General features: G+C 38.9%; 2 protein-coding genes across 3 annotated transcripts in view; one reads left to right on the top strand and one right to left on the bottom strand.

Moving 5' to 3' along the window:
- LOC124795061 (actin-related protein 6) overlaps positions 1-11,293 on the bottom strand; it is a 110,764-nt gene extending 99,471 nt beyond the window's left edge. The window contains exon 1 of one of the 2 annotated variants that reach the window (XM_047258862.1): positions 11,160-11,293. In XM_047258862.1, the coding sequence (XP_047114818.1) occupies positions 11,160-11,236 (77 nt within the window). In that variant the 5' untranslated portion in view covers positions 11,237-11,293. The remainder of the gene's footprint in view (positions 1-11,159) is intronic. The other variant, XM_047258863.1, reaches the window with a different exon arrangement.
- Positions 11,294-11,369: 76 nt separating this feature from the next.
- The window catches only part of LOC124794953 (conserved oligomeric Golgi complex subunit 6), a 113,756-nt gene continuing 103,072 nt past the window's right edge, over positions 11,370-22,053 (top strand). Inside the window, exon 1 of the mRNA XM_047258668.1 lies at positions 11,370-11,679. Within this exon, the coding sequence (XP_047114624.1) occupies positions 11,431-11,679 (249 nt within the window). The 5' untranslated portion in view covers positions 11,370-11,430. The remainder of the gene's footprint in view (positions 11,680-22,053) is intronic.

Raw genomic sequence — 22,053 nt, 5'->3', positions numbered from 1 at the left:
AAGTAAGAGCCTACGGAATATCAGACCAGCTGTGTGGCTGGATTGAAGAGTTTTTAGCAAACAGAACACAGCATGTTGTTATCAATGGAGAGACGTCTACAGACAAAGTAACCTCTGGCGTGCCACAGGGGAGTGTTATGGGACCATCGCTTTTCACAATATATATAAATGACCTAGTAGATAGTGTCGGAAGTTCCATGCGGCTTTTCGCGGATGATGCTGTAGTATACAGAGAAGTTGCAGCATTAGAAAATTGTAGCGAAATGCAGGAAGATCTGCAGCGGATAGGCACTTGGTGCAGGGAGTGGCAACTGACCCTTAACATAGACAAATGTAATGTATTGCGAATACATAGAAAGAAGGATCCTTCATTGTATGATTATATGATAGCGGAACAAACACTGGTAGCAGTTACTTCTGTAAAATATCTGGGAGTATGCGTGCGGAACGATTTGAAGTGGAATGATCATATAAAATTAATTGTTGGTAAGGCGGGTACCAGGTTGAGATTCATTGGGAGAGTCCTTAGAAAATGTAGTCCATCAACAAAGGAGGTGGCTTACAAAACACTCGTTCGGCCTATGCTTTAATATTGCTCATCAGTGTGGGATCCGTACCAGTTCGGGTCGACGGAAGAGATAGAGAAGATCCAAAGAAGAGCGGCGTGTATCGTCACAGGGTTATTTGGTAAGCGTGATAGCGTTACGGAGATGTTCCAGCAAACTCAAGTGGCAGACTCTGCAAGAGAGGCGCTCTGCATCGCGGTGTAGCTCGCTCGCCAGGTTTCGAGAGGGTGCGTTTCTGGATGAGGTATTGAATATATTGCTTCCCCCTACTTATACCTCCCGAGGAGATCACGAATGTAAAATTAGAGAGATTCAAGCACGCACGGAGGCTTTCAGACAGTCGTTCTTCCTGCAAACCTTACGCGACTGGAACAGAAAAGGGCGGTAATGACAGTGGCACGTAAAGTGCCCTCCGCCACCCACCGTTGGGTGGCTTGCGGAGTATAAATGTAGATGTAGATTCTGGACCTTACAGAGTGCTCTCACAGGATGAAGATACCATGCAGATAGATCTAAATGGAAAGAGTCAAGTGGTATCATTGGAATGGCTCAAACCTGCATGTATGTTACCGACTGAAGAGGGCACAGAGGTCAGGCACCAAGCGCCACCTTCCACACCACTGGACCAGGATGACACCACCTCACCACCACAACAGGAGTACCGTCACTACCAGCAACAGAAGCTGAAGAAGTTCAACCAATGCCTTCAGTACACACAAGAGCTGGGCATCGGGTGAAATATAAATACCCCTACATTCCCGGAGCTCCGCTCTATCGGAGGGGGGCTGTGTGGGAGTCGCCAGCAGAACATCCGTACATGCACAGTGAAGAATAGCATTATTCCGTGGCGGTGCGCACAAGGGACAGATTGTTTATTCTTTGATTATATATAATAGTTCTGTTGTTATTGATTCAATGTTAATATGAGCTTTTCGTTGCAATTAAAAAACAAATTATAGCCTAACGACTTCATGAGTCTTTCTGAAGATTGTAATAAGTAGTACGTGGCTAAAACTCTCCATCCAAGATAACATGCTGTGTCCTCCGTACCTAAAAGTCATCAACCCAGTCACAAATTTCACTTGATACCCCTTATGATTGTACTTTTGACAATAAGCATAGGTATGGTACTTAGTCAAATGCTTTTCAGAAATCAAGAAATACTGCATCTACCTCAAAGTCTTAATCCAAAGCTTTAAGTATGTCACATGAGAAATATGCAAGTTGGGTTTCATATGATCGGTGTCTTTGGAATCCATGTTGGTTGACATTTAGGTCATTCTGTTCAAGATACCTCATTATGTTTGAACTCAGAATAAAGATTTCACAGTAATCAATGTCAAGGATACTGGATGGTAGTTTTGTGGATCACTTCTACTAACCTTCTTGTAGCCAGGTGTTACGTGTGCTTCTTTTTAAAAACTGGGCATGGTTTTTTGTTCGAGGGATGTATGATAGATAATAGTTAGAAGTAGGGCTAACTCAGCCGCGACTTCAGTATAGAATCAGACAGGGACTCCATTGGTTCTTGGAGCCTTATTCAGTTTTAACAATTTCAGCTGTTTCTCAACACCACTGACACAAATACTTGTCATTCATCTTTTCAGTGGTACAAGGTTTAAACTGGAACAGTTCTCCAGGGTTTCCCTTTGTAAAGGAACATTTGAAACTGGAGTTAAGCATTTCTGTACCATAACAGTTCTCCAAACATTATCATCATGGTAATAGCGTGCTGAAGTTTGGAGGATGTAGGTTCAAATCCTATTTTAGCACCCTGTTTCAGATCTGAAAAGTTTATAAAGAAGGGCTCTAAGTTTTGTCCGAGAAAATTTTGAGCAATGTAATAGTATCACTGCCATCATAACGAAACTGACATGGAACTCGCTGGAAAGCCACAGAAAAATTTAAAGATTAGTTAACGTGTATTAGGTGGTTGTAGACTGTAGTGTGTGGGCTAATATGAAGAAGTAGTTGAATATGGGGTATGACAGAGGTTTGACCATTCCCATTAAACTAATGGGCAATTCCATGTCAAATCAACAAGTGCTACAACCTGACCCTCTCAGATTTTTTGAAATTAAGTATGCATATATTACTCTTAAATCATGACACAAATTAATTTTTTCACATTTTTCTGACGAAAAGTTACCAAGTAATGGACCTTCAAAAATTGAAAAGACGACAAATTTTTGACTCGCGGAACAATGTTGTTTCCTTTACAACTCGTGTTCTAATTAAGCTAGAATAATAAAATTTAGTTAATTGGAAAGCTCTTTTGAAGAGCTTTTGTATGATACCAAACATCATTAGTTTAATATATGTACACAAATTGTTAAAAAAAATTGTTGAATTTACCGAATTTTGAAAAACTGTATTTTTAAAATCTCAAAAAAATCTATATGAAAGATACACTTTGTTGTTGTTGTGGTCTTCAGTCCTGAGACTGGTTTGATGCAGCTCTCCATGCTACTCTATCCTGTGCAATCTTTTTCATCTCCCAGTACCTACTGCAACCTACATCCTTCTGAATCTGCTTAGTGTATTCATCTCTTGGTCTCCCTCTACGATTTTTACCCTCCTCGCTGCCCTCCAATACTAAATTGGGGATCCCTTGATGCCTTAGAACATGTCCTACCAACCGATCCCTTCGTCTGGTCAAGTTGTGCCACAAACTTCTCTTCTCCCCAATCCTATTCAATACTTCCTCATTAGTTACGTGATCTACCCATCTAATCTTCAGCATTCTTCTGTAGCACCACATTTCGAAAGCTTCTATTCTCTTCTTGTCCAAACTATTTATCGTCCATGTTTCACTTCCATACATGGCTACACTCCATACAAATACTTTCAGAAATGACTTCCTGACACTTAAATCTATACTCGATGTTAACAAATTTCTCTTCTTCAGAAACGCTTTCCTTGCCATTGCCAGTCTACATTTTATATCCTCTCTACTTCGTCCATCATCAGTTATTTTGCTCCCCAAATAGCAAAACTCCTTTACTACTTTAAGTGTCTCATTTTCTAATCTAATTCCCTCAGCATCACCCGACTTAATTAGACTACATTCCATTATCCTTGTTTTGCTTTTGTTGATGTTCATCTTATATCCTCCTTTCAAGACACTGTCCATTCCATTCAACTGCTCTTCCAAGTCCTTTGCTGTCTCTGACAGAATTACAATGTCATTGGCGAACCTCAAAGTTTTTATTTCTTCTCCATGAATTTTAATACCTACTCCGAATTTTTCTTTTGTTTCCTTTACTGCTTGCTCAATATACAGATTGAACAACATCGGGGAGAGGCTACAACCCTGTCTCACTCCCGTCCCAACCACTGCTTCCCTTTCATACCCCTCGGCTCTTATAACTGCCATCTGGTTTCTGTACAAATTGTAAATAGCCTTTCCCTCCCTGTATTTTACCCCTGCCACCTTTAGAATTTGAAAGAGAGTATTCCAGTCAACATTGTCAAAAGCTTTCTCTAAGTCTACAAATGCAAGAAACGTAGGTTTGCCTTTCCTTAATCTTTCTTCTAAGATAAGTCGTAAGGTCAGTATTGCCTCACGTGTTCCAGTGTTTCTACGGAATCCAAACTGATCTTCCCCGAGGTCGGCTTCTACTAGTTTTTCCATTCGTCTGTAAAGAATTCGTGTTGGTATTTTACAGCTGTGACTTATTAAACTGACAGTTCGGTAATTTTCACATCTGTCAACACTTGCTTTCTTTGGGATTGGAATTATTATATTCTTCTTGAAGTCTGAGGGTATTTCGCCCGTTTCATACATCTTGCTCACCAGATGGTAGAGTTTTGTGAGGACTGGCTCTCCCAGGGCCGTCAGTAGTTCCAATGGAATGTTGTCTACTCCGGGGGCCTTGTTTCGACTCAGGTCTTTCAGTGCTCTGTCAAACTCTTCACGCAGTATCGTATCTCCCATTTCATCTTCATCTACATCCTCTTCCATTTCCACAATATTGTCCTCAAGTACATCGCCCTTGTATAGACCCTCTATATACTCCTTCCACCTTTCTGCTTTCCCTTCTTTGCTTAGAACTGGATTTCCATCTGAGCTCTTGATATTCATACAAGTCGTTCTCTTATCTCCAAAGGTCTCTTTAATTTTCCTGTAGGCAGTATCTATCTTACCCCTAGTGAGATAGGCCTCTACATTCTTACATTTGTCCTGTAGCCATCCCTGCTTAGCCATTTTGCACTTCCTGTCGATCTCATTTTTGAGACGTTTGTATTCCTTTTTGCCTGCTTCATTTACTGCATTTTTATATTTTCTCCTTTCATCAATTAAATTCAATATTTCTTCTGTTACCCAAGGATTTCTACTAGCCCTCGTCTTTTTACCTACTTGATCCTCTGCTGCCTTCGCTACTTGATCCCTCAAAGCTACCCATTCTTCTTCTACTGTATTTCTTTCCCCCATTCCTGTCAATTGTTCCCTTATGCTCTCCCTGAAACTCTCTACAACCTCTGGTTCTTTCAGTTTATCCAGGTCCCATCTCCTTAAATTCCCACCTTTTTGCAGTTTCTTCAGTTTTAATCTACAGGTCATAACCAATAGATTGTGGTCAGAGTCCACATCTGCCCCTGGAAATGTCTTACAATTTAAAACCTGGTTCCTAAATCTCTGTCTTACCATTATATAATCTATCTGATACCTTTTAGTATCTCCAGGGTTCTTCCATGTATACAACCTTCTTTCATGATTCTTAAACCAAGTGTTAGCTATGATTATGTTGTGCTCTGTGCAAAATTCTACCAGGCGGCTTCCTCTTTCATTTCTTAGCCCCAATCCATATTCACCTACTATGTTTCCTTCTCTCCCTTTTCCTACACTCGAATTCCAGTCACCCATGACTATTAAATTTTCGTCTCCCTTCACAATCTGAATAATTTCTTTTATTTCATCATACATTTCTTCAATTTCTTCATCATCTGCAGAGCTAGTTGGCATATAAACTTGTACTACTGTAGTAGGTGTGGGCTTCGTATCTATCTTGGCCACAATAATGTGTTCACTATGCTGTTTGTAGTAGCTTACCCGCATTCCTATTTTCCTATTCATTATTAAACCTACTCCTGCATTACCCCTATTTGATTTTGTGTTTATAACCCTGTAGTCACCTGACCAGAAGTCTTGTTCCTCCTGCCACTGAACTTCACTAAACCCCACTATATCTAACTTCAACCTATCCATTTCCCTTTTTAAATTTTCTAACCTACCTGCCCGATTAAGGGATCTGACATTCCACGCTCCGATCCGTAGAACGCCAGTTTTCTTTCTCCTGATAACGACATCCTCTTGAGTAGTCCCCGCCCGGAGATCCGAATGGGGGACTATTTTACCTCCGGAATATTTTACCCAAGAGGACGCCATCATCTTTTAATCATACAGTAAAGCTGCATGCCCTCGGGAAAAATTACAGCTGTAGTTTCCCCTTGCTTTCAGCCGTAAGCAGTACCAGCACAGCAAGGCCGTTTTGGTTATTGTTACAAGGCCAGATCAGTCAATCATCCAGACTGTTGCCCTTGCAACTACTGAAAAGGCTGCTGCCCCTCTTCAGGAACCACACGTTTGTCTGGCCTCTCAACAGATACCCCTCCGTTGTGGTTGCACCTACAGTACGGCTATCTGTATCGCTGAGGCACGCAAGCCTCCCCACCAACGGCAAGGTCCATGGTTCATACATCTACATATTCTGAAAGTTTCAACTTGGGATGAGCATGGGATCACTATCAAAAGCAATTTTACGTTAAGGGTGGTGCTTTAAAAATTTGTAAAAACTAATTTATTTTAGATATTAGGCCTACTTCTCACCAGCTGTATGTTGTTGTAAAATATGGAAATTAAAAATAACTTATAATTGACAAAAGAAGATGTTTTATGCTTCTGTAATTAATAAATACAAAATGAAAAGTTTAAAAAAAAATAAATAAAAAATAAGAAAAGACACAGGAAGATGAGTGCCTGAGATCAGACCTAAATTCAGTTAGTAATTACTATTATTTACAAATAGGCATCCTATTAGTGCACTTCTTCATACTTCGAGCTAATCAGTCTGTTGCACATAAACATTTCTGCACTGGATAACTTAGTCCTATATGTTCACCCTGTAGCAGTTTGAGGGCTCACGACTGCCACTACTTCCTTACTGCTTATGGAAAGAATGTCTGGATGACTCTGACTGTCCACAACTTTTACATTTCCATGTGGATGTAAGAAACTAAGTGTGATTTCATCCTTCTCCTGATTTTTTTCAAGTACACAGGTTAACCATCAGTGTCCATTATAATCACAAGCAACATATCCTCTTATGCCTTTGAACTGTATTGTATCACTGTCAGAAACTATCACCAGTTCAATTTTACTATCACCAGAGTCTGAATACACTTTTGTTATTATTTTGTCCTTGCTAAAAGGAATAAAAGTGTGAAGTTTCTGTGTCCCTACAATTTTGCAGCATTTCTCAAATCTCTCCATAAGTTTCATTTCTTCATTTTTGTAATCTTCTTTTGTAGCATACTTGAAGTTCATTGCTTCTATGTTATTCTTGGCAAACATATAAAGTTGTTATGGTGTCATTATTTGATCACTGTATGGCCTTTGCAGACTTGCTCGAGCTGCAAGTCGTTTAACTGTTCCACCAACACCATCACTAGTTCCCTTCCCATGCGAGGTGGCTGAAATATGCCATTCAGCTTCAGTTTGGAAATCTTCTTCATGATGGCACAGGTTGATAATTTTCTTCCTATTTTTATAATGAGCTGCTGCTCCATCAGAGAAATAATATATTTTTCTTGGTTTTCTACCGAATTTAACAGTCAGGAAGTCCATCAAGTACGATAGGGACAAATGCACAGCAACAGTGTCACGTGTTAGACATTCTGATATGATTACAAGACATGTGTGCTCGAGTTTGTTCCCATCCTTGTAATAAGAAACAATGGGATGCATCATTGCTTGCATGTTTGTCCGGTAATAGCCTTGAACTTCATCCTGGATGACAAAAGAGTAATTCTCAGAAAAGTTACAGATCACTAAGACCTCGCCTTCTTTAAGTTCATTTCTCAGTCTCTTTTGGAAGGTTGATTGTTGACTAGCAACAAATGAATGTCGTGTAAGCGATTTTAATTTATCAAAAAACCAATCAATAAAGTTGTCAGATGATTTTATGATTGTTTCTAGAGATGTGTGATCAATGGAAACCCATTGCTGATAAGTTATATTATCAATATCATTAGTATTCAACAAATCTTGTAATATGTCTTAAATGTTTCTGGGCCGGGTCAGAATTTACATCCACCAAAATTACAAGCAGGTAATGACGGATTACATACAACTCTTGCAATGCAGTCTTTGTAAGTTTTTATTGGATTATCTTCATACTTTTTCAGTTGAGGAATGTTAATTCAGTCAGCATGAATTTGAAGTTTTGATGGGCAGTACACACACACACACACACACACACACACACACACACACACACACACACACACACTCTCTCTCTCTCTCTCTCTCTCTCTCTCTCTCTCTCTCTCTCTCTCTCTCTCTCTGTGTGTGTGTGTACCACTACTTCCAGCTAAAACACTATTTTTGGGCTGTAGGTCTGCAAACTTCGAAAATACAATGTGGAGCTCTGGGTGGTTGTCTTTAAAGTTCACATAAATTTCTTTCAAATTACTTAAAACTAGCCATTTTTGTACTTGCAGTTTTTCTCCGTTATCTCTCACAAGCACAAAATCTTTTTTCCCAGGCATTGCCCTGCTTATCTCATCAGAACAATGAAAGTTTCTAACAAAATTAGCAGTTGTTTGATGAAGAGTCTTGCCAGGCTTTGGGTTTGGTGAAGACAAAATTCCCTTGGCCTTCACCAAATCTTTTACTCTTTGACCCATGTAATTTGTTACATTAAATTCATCTTGAAGCTTCTTAACACTCCAGCTTTTAGGTAAAATGGTAAGAATTTCCATCTGTTTACTTCGAGATGTACATGTACGAAATTTATCTTTTAGCTGACTGATCATCTCAGATTCTGCATGATCATGTACTACTTCTTCTTTTCCGGAAGGAAGCAATAATAGCTTTGTTTGAATTGTTGAAGTTAATTTAATTAGTTTCTCCTTCGGATATTTTGCTTCAGAGTCATTTCTTCTTAATTGGTGATCCACCAACGGACTGCAAAGAAGCATTCAACCTTACTAAGGCCCCACTTGCTGCAATGTCTTGTATGTCACTATCACATAAAACCTTTTCACTTTCTTGTTTCACCACAGAATACAGTAGATCATCATCATTTTCTGTGCTAGACGTATCACAAATTTCTACATGTGCAATTCTTTTAAGGAAGTTGTCACACACTTTTTGATTTAAAGTTAAGGAAGGTTTTCTTGCTATCATACATTGTGAAACAGGTCATAAGTTCCAGAATGAGATTTTCACTCTGCAGCGGAGTGTGCGCTGATATGAAACTTCCTGGCAGATTATAACTGTGTGCCCGACCGAGACTCGAACTCGGGACCTTTGCCTTTCGCGGGCAAGTGCTCTACCAACTGAGCTACCGAAGCACGACTCACGCCCGGTACTCACAGCTTTACTTCTGCCAGTACCTCGTCTCCTACCTTCCAAACTTTACAGAAGGTAGGAGACGAGGTACTGGCAGAAGTAAAGCTGTGAGTACCGGGCGTGAGTCGTGCTTCGGTAGCTCAGTTGGTAGAGCACATGCCCGCGAAAGGCAAAGGTCCCGAGTTCGAGTCTCGGTCGGGCACACAGTTTTAATCTGCCAGGAAGTTTCATATCAGCGCACACTCCGCTGCAGAGTGAAAATCTCATTCTGGAAACATCCCCCAGGCTGTGGCTAAGCCATGTCTCCGCAATATCCTTTCTTTCAGGAGTGCTAGTTCTGCTAGTTTCGCAGGAGAGCTTCTGTAAAGTTTGGAAGGTAGGAGACGAGGTACTGGCAGAAGTAAAGCTGTGAGTACCGGGCGTGAGTCGTGCTTCGGTAGCTCAGTTGGTAGAGCACTTGCCCGCGAAAGGCAAAGGTCCCGAGTTCGAGTCTCGGTCGGGCACACAGTTATAATCTGCCAGGAGGTCATAAGTTTTTCTTGTGGTTTTCGTGACCCTTTTCATTAAATGTATTACAGCACAAAGCTGAAATTTTGGGCACTTTATATTTCTCAAGTGAACAAACTAATTAAAAAAAATGTTTTTGAAGTTGAATGCCCCAGCTTTCTATATTCAATACTCCACAATATTACTTCTCTATTCCTGCACTTCCTGAAAAAAAAAATTTTCATTATATTAATAGTATGCAAACATTAACTGGTTGTAGGCACACAAACTTAGTCTCTTATGAGGTTTGTACAGAAGTACCTTTACGCTAGATTCAAAACACATTTCAGAGTTAACCACATAATTTCACTACAGCTGCCTCACAACAAAAGAATGTGTGGGTCACTTTCAACAATAGGTGAAAATTACATACAATATTAACCAGAGATAAAATACTGAATAGATTGCAGATAGTAAAACCAAAGAATCATTTTACATGTTCTCTTTAAAATGAGAAATAGTTTCCTTTTTTTCCCCCGTGGTTTTACAACTATCAATAAGTAGTTAGCACCAAAGTTTAATAACCAGTTATTCGTTTCAAAAGTACAATTTGTGGGCCATGTAACAAAATCTGACACTGTAATATTTTTATGTGTCGCAAAATAATAGAAATTCACCTAGGCCTATCTGACTGTGATTTTGGAGAATCGTGGTAAACGTAAAATTGCTTTTGATAGTGATCCCATGCTCATCCAAAGTTGAAACTTTCAGAATATATAGATGTAAAGTATCTTTCACATATATTTTTTTGAGAATTTTAAAAATACATTTTTTCAAAATTCGATAAATTCAACAATGTTGTTTTTATAAACAATATATATATTAAACTAAAAGAGCTTTCTAATTAAGTAAATTTTATTGTTCTAGCTTAATTAGAACACGAGTTATAAAGAAAAAAAACATTGTTTCGCGAGTCGAAAATTTGTCATTTTTTCAATTTTTGAAAGTCCATTACTCGATAAATTTTTATCAGAAAAAGGTGAAAAAATTAATTTGTGATACTATTTATGAGTACTATAGGCATTCTTAATTTCATTTAAATCCAAGAGGGTAAGGTTGAAAACGATGGTTTCATTTGTTGATTTGACGTGGAATGACCCTAATATACAACGCTGCGACAATTCTGCGGACAAATTTTCAACAGTGCATGACGGGGAATGGGAATGAAAGTAAAGTAGTAGTTCATTGCAATTGTTGTTGTTTTTGTTGTAACACGGAGAAACAATTTTCAGCGGTAATTTACATTCAATCCAGATATAATTTTGCTGAAATTTAGAAGTTTCACCGTTATTAATTCTTCATAACGGATCTGCGTAATTAAATCGACGTTGACAAAAATTATGAACCGAAAACTAGTACTAAATCACATGAATTCAGACACCACTCTCACATGACAAACTCTGCAGTGCAAAAACGCTACGCACATGTCTACATCACAATTGAGAATATACAAACACTGAACAACCTAGTACCTTGGTTTCTCGCTATCCGAGAATTCTACTTTCGCGCTACATGCTCCATTATCCAATATATAAACACGATTTAACATTTTCCCCTACTCTCATCCAATCACTCGTTTATAATCGCACACCGCTCGCGCTCACACTCAAGTGTCACCAACTCACAATTGTTTCCAGTCGCAGCGCTCCTTTGCTGTAGAAGTGGAACTAGTGGACGACAAAATACTGTCTGATGTTTTGATGCGTGGAAGGCGGAAGCTGTAGCCGGGAGAAGTACTGACTTATGAATATGGTTTCTGTTATTAAAGAACCAACAACCGGCAGTGCGGGTGATAGTCATAATGAATCGGACAAGGCTGTAAATAATTTATTAGCAAGACGTTTATCTAAAATTTTAGATACTCGCTTGGAAAATGACAAAGATACACTCGAAGCATTGAAAGAACTGTCATCGTTCTTCACTGAGAATACTCTTAAAGCTAGGCGTAATTTAAGAAGTAAAATAGAAAAGAGGAGCTTGGCCATAAACGAAGTAAGTACTTAATTTTATTTGATTATCGCGTATGGAAATTATTTCACTATCGAACATAATGGAGTGTTGATATTGCTGAGAATTATTTAGCGAATCAGTTAACCCACGCCAGCAACATGTGATGTAAAAACTGATTCAGGTATTTTGACATTTCTTTGTAGGACAAATGTCGAAACTGGCTTTGTTAAACGAAAGTAAAATTATAGAGGCAATTGTTGTTGCAATCAAATAATCACTACCCAATCTGACCTAGACGTCACACTAGGCCACAGATCAGTGTCTTACTACAGCCAAGACTTGAGGACACACACGTTCTAGCCCTTTTGTCAATTTGACACTTGATTTTATTTTCATGTCAACAGAAAGTTCCAGCAGATTTTGTAAATTCTTTGGTTTGTTAATTATTTAGTATGTACATTTCGGAAAATATGAATTTGTAGAGAGTATGTATCTCTACCAACATACATATTCCACAAGCCACTCTATGGTGCATGGCAGAGGGTTTCTCGTACCACTACTCATTTCCTTTCCTTTTCCATTCACGAATGGACTGAGGGAAAAACTACTGTCTGTATGCCTGCATACAAGGTCTAATGTCTCTTATTTTTGTGGTTGGTTGGTTGTCATTGATTTGGGGGGAAGGGACCAAACAGTGAGAACATCAGATTAGGGGAGGATGGAGAAGGAAGTAGGCCTTGCCCTTTTAAAGAATCCGTCCCAGCATTTGTGTGAAGCGCTTTAGAGAAATCACGTAAAATGTAAATCAGGATGGCTAGACACGGTTTGAATCGTCGCCCTCCCAAATGTGAGTTCAGTGTGCTAAACACTGCACTATCTCACTTAGTATCTTTGTGGTCCTTACGTGAAATGTTTGTTGACAGCGGTAGAATCGTCCTGCCGTCAGCTGCAAATGCCATTTCTCAAAATTTTGTCAATAGTGTTTTGTGAAAACAACCTCCAATGACCTTCCTTGGGTTCCCATGGTGGGGATGCCAAACATTTGAGCAGTACTCGAGAATAGGTTGCACCAGTGTTCTATATGTGGTCTCGCTGGTAGGTGAGCCTCACTTTCCTAATCTTTTGCCAATAAATTGAAGCTGACAAGTCGCCTTCCGTACTGCTACTTGTAGGTGCTCGTTCCATTTCATATTGCTTTGCAGTATAAGGCCCAGATATTTAAACAACATGACTGTGTCAAGTAGCAAACTGCTAATACTGTATTCGAACATTACAGAATTGTTTTTCCTCCTCATGTTCATCAACATTAATGTTGCTACATTAAAAGAAAGCTGCCATTCATCACAACAAATGGAAATTCTTAGTCATCCTATGTATGATGATGTAATGGGAATCAGGACCTAATTTCTCCCATAATTGAGAGATGCCATATCACGGATTGCATGGCCCCTCCTGCCAGAGGTTTGAGTCCTCCTCCTGGCGTGGATGTGTGTTTTGTTCTTAGCATAAGTTACTTTAAGTAGTTTGTAAGCCAAGGGCTGGTGACCTTGGCAGTTCAGTCCCTTAGGAATTCACAGGGTCAACATAAAGGTGCTGTTGTTGGGGGGGGGGGGGGGGGGGAGATTGGGCTGGCCGACCTAGTTTGCAGCGCCAGAATTTGTTGGCAGTGAATTATTATTATTTTATTCTTCTTGAATTGTGATGTTTTGTGTATTTATGGTGTACTGAATGTGTTTTAATTTGTATAGGGGTGTTTGATTTGCAGATATTTGAGGTTGTGGTTTTCTTTTTCGTAGTTCTAGGTGTTGGTGTTTTGCTATCAATAGTTGTGGTTGACCTACATAGGTCATCAGAAATGAGTGATTCTCGTTTTCGTGGTTGTTGGTGTTGGTATTTTGGTATCGTAATCTGTGGTTCATCTGAATTGGTCAAGGGAAATGTCAGATTCCAATTTTCATAGTTTTAATTGTAGGTATTGGTGTTTTGGTATTGTCACCTGTGGTTGACCTATATAGGTCAAGGGAAGTGTCAAATTCCTGCAGATTATATTGGTGTAGTGGACTATTGTAATTTTTTTTTTCTTTTTGTTCATCATTTTGTGTTTTGGGATTGTGGTGTGGTTTTTTTTCTGTTATATTTAGCCTGTCCTCACCCTAAAACCCCCAATTTTCCGTGGTTGCCCCGTTAGTTTGATTGTATTTTTGGAGGGAGATGTTATTGTCATACTTATATGTATTTTCGTGTTCGTTGCCGTGTGTATGTAGTGATGTCATAGGCGCCATATTGGAGATGCTTAGAATAACTTACAGCACACCCTGCCACAAACTCAAGATGCTACTATTGTCACAAAGATGGAGAGCAAATCAGTCAAAAAAAGTTATATGAATAGTGTGTATATTAGTGATCTTACATTCAATGGGAATGAAGCATCATGGTATAGAAAGAGCATTATAAACATTACATTGTACTCAAATTATAATTTCGATAATATTTAGTCATCTCCTAATACCATTTTAGTCTCTCAAAAGACTTCTTGTGCAGGACAATAAGAAAGACACCATTTGTGGGAAAGTGATTGTAGAGAATTATTTGGTTGCGATCAGAGCAATAACTATACTGAAATTGTCGAAATAAATACAGTTGTATATGTAACTGAGAATAATATGCAAATGTCAACACATCACTGATTAAGCTACAGCTCCATATATCCAGTTCATTCCTGCTGTTTGAGGTTCAGCTGGGGGTATTGTACAAAACTTGGAGAAATGCAACTATTTTAATGAAGATCAGTGCAGAATATTGTAGTTTTTAGATAAAACCATTTGCTAATACATAATATGCATTGAAATATATATCATGCAAGGCCCCCATCTAATAGTGCCAGAAGGGTGCAGCAGATTTAAGCCTGAAAGGGTTAAAGTGCACTTAAGGTGTCAGTGGCTCTTCCGCAGTGTGCTGCTGTTGGCGATTTGTTTCCATTGGCCATAGCCAATCGAGTGATCAGATACAGTGGCCACTGAGAATCACTGAATCAATTACTTATTTTGGCAGAAGGTATGAATTGATTACTTTTGTTTTTGACATGAGTGGGATGAGATTTGCAATTATTGATTTGATTATTATAGATTATAAAGTCGGTTATTCGTTTTCATATATATTGCTTGTATTACAAGTTAACTGGAATATGATAGGATTCCTTGAGGTATACTTTCATATTATAATGTTATAATTTGGTTGTGTGTTGGCGGCGCCAACAAACGTGGCTGGCTGTGATAACTGACTGATCTATAGCATCACAATGAGAAAATGACTTGTGGAAAACAGACAGAAGTAATGACCCAGAAACACTTTCTTATTGTAAACAGAACTTTAATGCATTAGGAAAAGTTACAAATAATTTCAGGAATATGCACATCTTAAATGAATTTGAGAAATCAGACAACAAAATAAAATCAGTGTGGAATATTGTTAAATGACAGGCAAAGCAGTCATAGAAGTTGACATTATTTCTATTAAAGAGAATGGAAACATTATATAAGACAGTTGATGTGTAATAAATATTTTTAATAATTATTTTTTAAAAATAGGTGAAAAATGTGTGCATATAGTCAGAGAAGAAAGAAAATGTACAGTGAAGAAGTAATTCAGAGGACATCATTTCCTCAAATTTTTGAGAAGTTAATTACTCCAGGGTTGTCACCCACCTGTCTAGTTATGGCATACATAGACAAACACAGTTTGGCTTTCAAAATGGTTATTCTACTGAATCAGCTATTTATATATTTACTGAACAATAATATTGTATTACAGAAGTTTAACTTTTATGGAATACGTACTTTAGCAAATGCCTTGTTTAGTTCTTATTTAAGAAACAGAATGCAGGAACCTACTCTAGGCTGTTCAAATAATGCAGAGAGGGACACCACATCATCTGCATCGGGAAAAATACAGTGGGAGTCCCACAGTTTGTCATAGGGCTACTAGTGTCCTTGCTTTTTGTTAATGATCTGCCATTTTATTTGAATCAATAGGTAGAATTAATTCGTTTTTTTTATTTATTTATTTTTAAAGTTATACAATCCTTGTTGTAAAGGGGAGCAAAGAAGCTTCAACAGAGAAAATTGTAAATGATGTATCTGTGAAAGGTACTGAATGGTTTTACACAAATAAGCCAGTTTTAAAGTTTGAAGAAACGCAGTTCGTCCAGTTTTAAACAAAAAAAGGTATACCACCACCTATTAACTTAGTACCAACAAGAAGTAATTAATAGGGCAGCAAATTGTAAGTTATTGGGTGTGCATTTTGATGAAAACTGCATTGGGATATAGAAGTTAGCATATTCAAAATGGTGTACCCTGGGCAACTTCCTTCAAGAAAAGGACAGCGAAAAGTCTACCCAAACAACGACCATACTGGATCAGCGATCTCCCACGGTCCCCACCGGCAGCTGCAAAAGCAAGACAAAAATTGCATTTTTAAATGCCAACTGACAAGGCACTTTAGTTCCAAATTAAATATCTTACAAGTCAATGTAGAAGGAATCTCCAGAGACAAATGCAGATACCTAAGCAGATTGGCAACTGATAATACCATCGACATAATAGCTCTTCAAAAAACTCGCCAACCACCAGAAGCTCCTGAGGCAAGAATTTATATTACAGGATATAAGCTGGTAGCACACATACCATATGCTAACCATGGGTCAGCTATATATAATAGGAACACCCTGTCACCATAGAAAAATTACAGAACAGCATCATGACATTGAAACAATAGCCATCGAAGTTATGGTATAACTATCACGGCTACTTACAAACCACCCAAACAACCTGAGTAAATTCTGTACTTTCCACCTTCCCTCACCCTTGCATATGTATAGGGGACTTTAACAGCCATCACACAAATTGGGGCTACAGCAACACTGATGAAAATGGTGAAAAACTAGCCCAGTGGATAGAAAAAGATGATCTATATGTGAGATATGATTCCAAGGACCTGAAAACTTTCCAATCTGCCAGATGGAATACAAACATCAACCCAGACTTGTGTATGGTTAGCAAGGACACTAATAACATCCCTGTACCCGATACATAGAAAGTACTAAAGAACTTCCCAAACAGTCAGCACAGGCTTACACTAGTGACATGGGGATAGAATTCCCCCTAGTAAACACCATCAGGAATCCACGATGGAATTTTAACAAAGCAAATTGGCCATTATATACCAAAGAAATTGAAGACAATATTCAATGCATCAAACCTGAAGTAGAAAACTTTAAATGATTTATCAGGATGATTATCACTGCTGCTAAGAGAAACATACCCCGAGGCTATCATAAGGAATATATACCTTGCTGGGATGAAGTCACTGAAAAGCTATACCAAGAGCACAGCGAGAGGAGTGATAACAAAAAGGGAAAACAAATACTAAAATCATTAAACCAAAAATGGAAACAAATATAGAAAACATTAAAATCAGAGCTGAATTTTACTCACCCAGCAGAAAGGCATGGTCACTACTATGGAAATTGGGCTCTGCTTCTACTAAAATCATCAATGAATCAACCTTAAGGGCCTCACAGATAGCACAGCACATTAAACAATGAGCTGAAAATGTTCCTCTCGACTGAACAGCTACAGCTGAAGTAAAGAAAGGGTTAAACGAAATGGCTAGAAATCTGTAACCTCACCCCTGTTACTCAAACACTTTCACAGAGTTAGAAATAAAGCCATTAGGAGCCTCAAAAATAGGAGAACCGCTGGCATGGACAAGATCTTCCCAGAATTCATCAAACACCTAGGGAAGAACGGCACCACTTAGCTAAGAGATTTTCACAACAACTTTCTCAACACCGGGATGATCCCACAGCAGTTTAAAGTAACTCACACTATAGCAGTACTCAAACCAGGTAAATCACCCAAAGATCCAGCAAGCTATCACCCAGTAGCATTACTGAGCATAAGCTACAAATTGCTGGAATGACTCATACACAACCGTATCTATATTGCTGTAGATGAAGTGATAGCACCATTCCAGGTAGGCTTCCACAATAACCGTAGCTGCTGCGAGCAAGTACTGGCTTTGACATCATACATAGAAGCTGGCTTCCAAAGAGGACTGAAACCATCAGTGGCATTCATAGGCTTAACAGCTGCCTATGATACTGTTTGGCTGGATGGGCTCATGCTGAAACTGAAGAAATCGATCCCATGCCTTCGGCTCACGACTCTCCTGAAGAACACGCTCACCAGTCGCCACTTTAAAGTGATGAGTGGAATGGTCGTAATTAACTTTTTAAAAAATCAAGAATGGACTACCTCAAGGCTTAGTTCTAGCACCACTACTATTCAATCTTTATATCAACAATATGCCTAACACAGTGAGCATAAAATTCAGATACACTGACAACCTGACCATAGCACTGCAAAGAAAATGTGTTGAACAAGGGGCAAAGACTTTAACAGGTGACCTTGAAGTTCTTAGCAAATACTACGTAAGGTGGCATCTGCATCCAAACCCTTCTAAGACAGAAGTCTGCGCTTTTCACCTCGACAATAAAGCCGCCAAAGAAAGTCTGACCATGTTATATGACCAACAGAGGGCGAAACACAACTTCCGTTCTAAATATTTGGTCGTAACACTGGACAGGATCCTGACCTACAAAGGACACCATAAAAATGTTGGTCAGAAGCTCAAAGCACAGAATATTACTAGGAAATTGGCGGGTAGTTCAGGGGGTCCAGATGCATCAACTGTGCAAACAGCAGCGACATGAATAGTCTACACCACTGCAGAATACTGTGCTCCTGTCTGGAAGAAAAGTCACCATACCAACATGGTAGATATGCAGCTCCACAATACCATGCCTATTATCACTGGGACATTAAAATCTACCCCAGTACCATGGCTCTCCGCCATCTTCAACATAGCACTGCCAAAACTAAATGGCAAAAAATATCTGTTAAAGAATGGGAAAAAATTAACACAAGTAGATGACACAAAATACCTACCTATTCAAGACGTCATTAGAAATTTACCAAATCACTGATTGAAGACCCGAAACCCAATGTGAAATAACCACTACATAAGAGGAAAGGATAGCTTCAACCTTACAGATGCTTGGAAAAAGGAGTGGACGAACTCAGTCAGTAATTATCACTTTATAGTTCACCCCTCAAAAGCACTAAAAGGGTTCGACTTTGCGAGGAAAGACTGGGTTAAGCTCAACTGTATCCGAAGTGGCCACACTAGATGCAAGGCCACTTTCTATAAATGGGGATTCGTAGATAACCCAAGCTGTCACTGTGGAGCACCTGAACAAACTCTGGACCACATCACAAGAGTGTACTCTACTACGAAATTCAGTGGATCAGAAGAGGGCTTCATAGAATCCATACCTCAAGTTATGAAGTGGCTCCAAGACCTGTACATCAATGTGTAACCAATAGCTTCTTGTCTCGCATGATACGTGTCACGTACCTGTAATCATATCACATTGACCATTTGCATGTATAAGAAATATTCTATTTACTAGTTCATTATTTTAAATATATTTGTGTATATATTCCTTTGCATTGTAATGACAATTTGTGCATATATGCTGCTGGCATGTCATACAATAAATAGATCTTGCACATTGAAGTCTTATGGAATAATATTCTGGGGTTACTCCTCACATGAGGAAACAGTATTCACCACACAAAAGAAAGTAATTATAATCATGGGCGGAGTTCACATGTGTACAGCTTACAGGTACCTCATTAATAAGCTGTGAATATTAACCGTGGGCGTAGACTACATTTATTCTCTTATGAAATTTGTTATCAAGAATCCATTTAAGTTTGAGAATAATAGACATTCACAAGTACAACACTAGAAGGAAAAATAATCTGCATTACCCTTTTAGTGACTCTAACATAAATTGGTGAAAGATGCAATTATAAAACTCTTTAGCAATCTACCCATGGATATAAAATATCTCACAGATTGCAAAAATGTTTTCAACTGTAGAAGAAAGATATTTCTCCTTAAGAACTCCTTCTATATCATAGAGAAATTCATGAGTACAGATAATGAGTCATTAAAAACTCTAAATGGCCAGCACATAGCTATATAAATATTATTTTTTATATATTTTTAAATTGTGTAAAAGTGTTTGATGTTTGTCCTGTTGATATTTTCCAAATCATAATATTTATCATCCACCCCCATGAACCATGGACCTTGCCGCTGGTGGGGAGGCTTGCGTGCCTCAGCGATACAGATGGCCGTACCATAGGTGCAACCACAACGGAGGGGTATCTGTTGAGAGGCCAGACAAACATGTGGTTTCTGAAGAGGGGCAGCAGCCTTTTCAGTAGTTGCAGGGGCAACAGTCTGGATGATTGACTGATCTGGCCTTGTAACATTACCCAAAACAGCCTTGCTGTACTGGTACTGCGAACGGCTGAATGCAAGGGGAAACTACAGCCATAATTTTTCCCGAGGACATGCAGCTTTACTGTATGATTAAATGATGATGGCGTCCTCTTGGGTAAAATATTCCGGAGGTAAAATAGTCCCCCATTCGGATCTCCGGGCGGGGACTACTCAAGAGGACGTTGTCATCAGGAGAAAGAAAACTGGCGTTCTACGGATCGGAGCGTGGAATGTCAGATCCCTTAATCGGGCAGGTAGGTTAGAAAATTTAAAAAGGGAAATGGATAGGTTGAAGTTAGATATAGTGGGAATTAGTGAAGTTCGGTGGCAGGAGGAACAAGACTTTTGGTCAGGTGATTACAGGGTTATAAATACAAAATCAAATAGATGTAATGCAGGAGTAGGTTTAATAATGAATAAAAAAATAGAAGTGAGGGTTAGCTACTACAAACAGCGTAGTGAACGCATTATTGTGACGAAGATAGACACAAAGCCCACTCCTACTACAGTAGTACAAGTTTATATGCCAACTAGCTCTGCAGATGATGAAGAAATTGATGAAATGTATGACGAGATAAAAGAAATTATTGAGGTAGTGAAGGGAGACGAAAATTTAATAGTCATGGGTGACTGGAATTCGTCAGTAGGAAAAGGGAGAGAAGGAAACATAGTAGGTGAATATGGATTGGGGGGGAAGAAATGAAAGAGGAAGCCGCCTGATAGAATTTTGCACAGAGCATAACTTAAACATTGCTAACACTTGGTTCAAGAATCATAAAAGAAGGTTGTATACCTGGAAGAATCCTGGAGATACTAAAAGGTATCAGATAGATTACATAATGGTAAGACAGAGATTTAGGAACCAGGTTTTAAATTGTAAGACATTTCCGGGGGCAGATATGGATTCTGACCACAATCTCTTGGTTATGAACTGCAGATTGAAACTGAAGAAACTGCAAAAAGGTGGGAATTTAAGGAGATGGGACCTGAATAAACTGAAAGAACCAGAGGTTGTAGAGAGTTTCAGGGAGAGCATAAGGGAACAATTGACAGGAATGGGGGAAAGAAATACAGTAGAAGAAGAATGGGTAGCTCTGAGAGATGAAGTAGTGAAAGCAGCAGACGATCAAGTAGGTAAAAAGACGAGGGCTAATAGAAATCCTTGGGTAACAGAAGAAATATTGAATTTAATTGATGAAAGGAGAAAATATAAAAATGCAGTAAATGAAGCAGGCAAAAAGGAATACAAACGTCTCAAAAATGAGATCGACAGGAAGTGCAAAATGGCTAAGCAGGGATGGCTAGAGGACAAATGTAAGGATGTAGAGGCTTGTCTCACTAGGGGTAAGATAGATACTGCCTACAGGAAAATTAGAGAGACCTTTGGAGAGAAGAGAACCACTTGTATGAATATCAAGAGCTCAGACGGCAACCCAGTTCTAAGCAAAGAAGGGAAGGCAGAAAGGTGGAAGGAGTATATAGAGGGTTTATATAAGGGCGATGTACTTGAGGACAATATTGTGGAAATGGAAGAGGATGTAGATGAAGATGAAATGGGAGATACGATACTGCGTGAAGAGTTTGACAGAGCACTGAAAGACCTGAGTTGAAACAAGGCCCCCGGAGTAGACAACATTCGATTAGAACTACTGACGGCCTTGGGAGAGCCAGTCCTGACAAAACTCTACCATCTGGTGAGCAAGATGTATGATACAGGTGAAATACCCTCAGACTTCAAGAAAAATATAATAATTCCAATCCCAAAAAAGTAGGTGTTGACAGATGTGAAAATTACCGAACTATCAGTTTAATAAGTCACAGCTGCAAAATACTAACGCGAATTCTTTACAGACGAATGGAAAAACTGGTAGAAGCGGACCTCGGGGAAGATCAGTTTGGATTCCGTAGAAATGTTGGAACACGTGAGGCAATACTAACCTTACGACTTATCTTAGAAGAAAGATTAAGGAAAGGTAAACCTACGTTTCTAGCATTTGT

Source organism: Schistocerca piceifrons, chromosome 4, assembly GCF_021461385.2.
Source record: "Schistocerca piceifrons isolate TAMUIC-IGC-003096 chromosome 4, iqSchPice1.1, whole genome shotgun sequence".
Taxonomy (NCBI): Eukaryota; Metazoa; Arthropoda; class Insecta; order Orthoptera; family Acrididae; genus Schistocerca; species Schistocerca piceifrons.
Note: the sequence above shows the minus strand (reverse complement) of the source record. Positions and strands in the feature narration are given on the sequence as shown.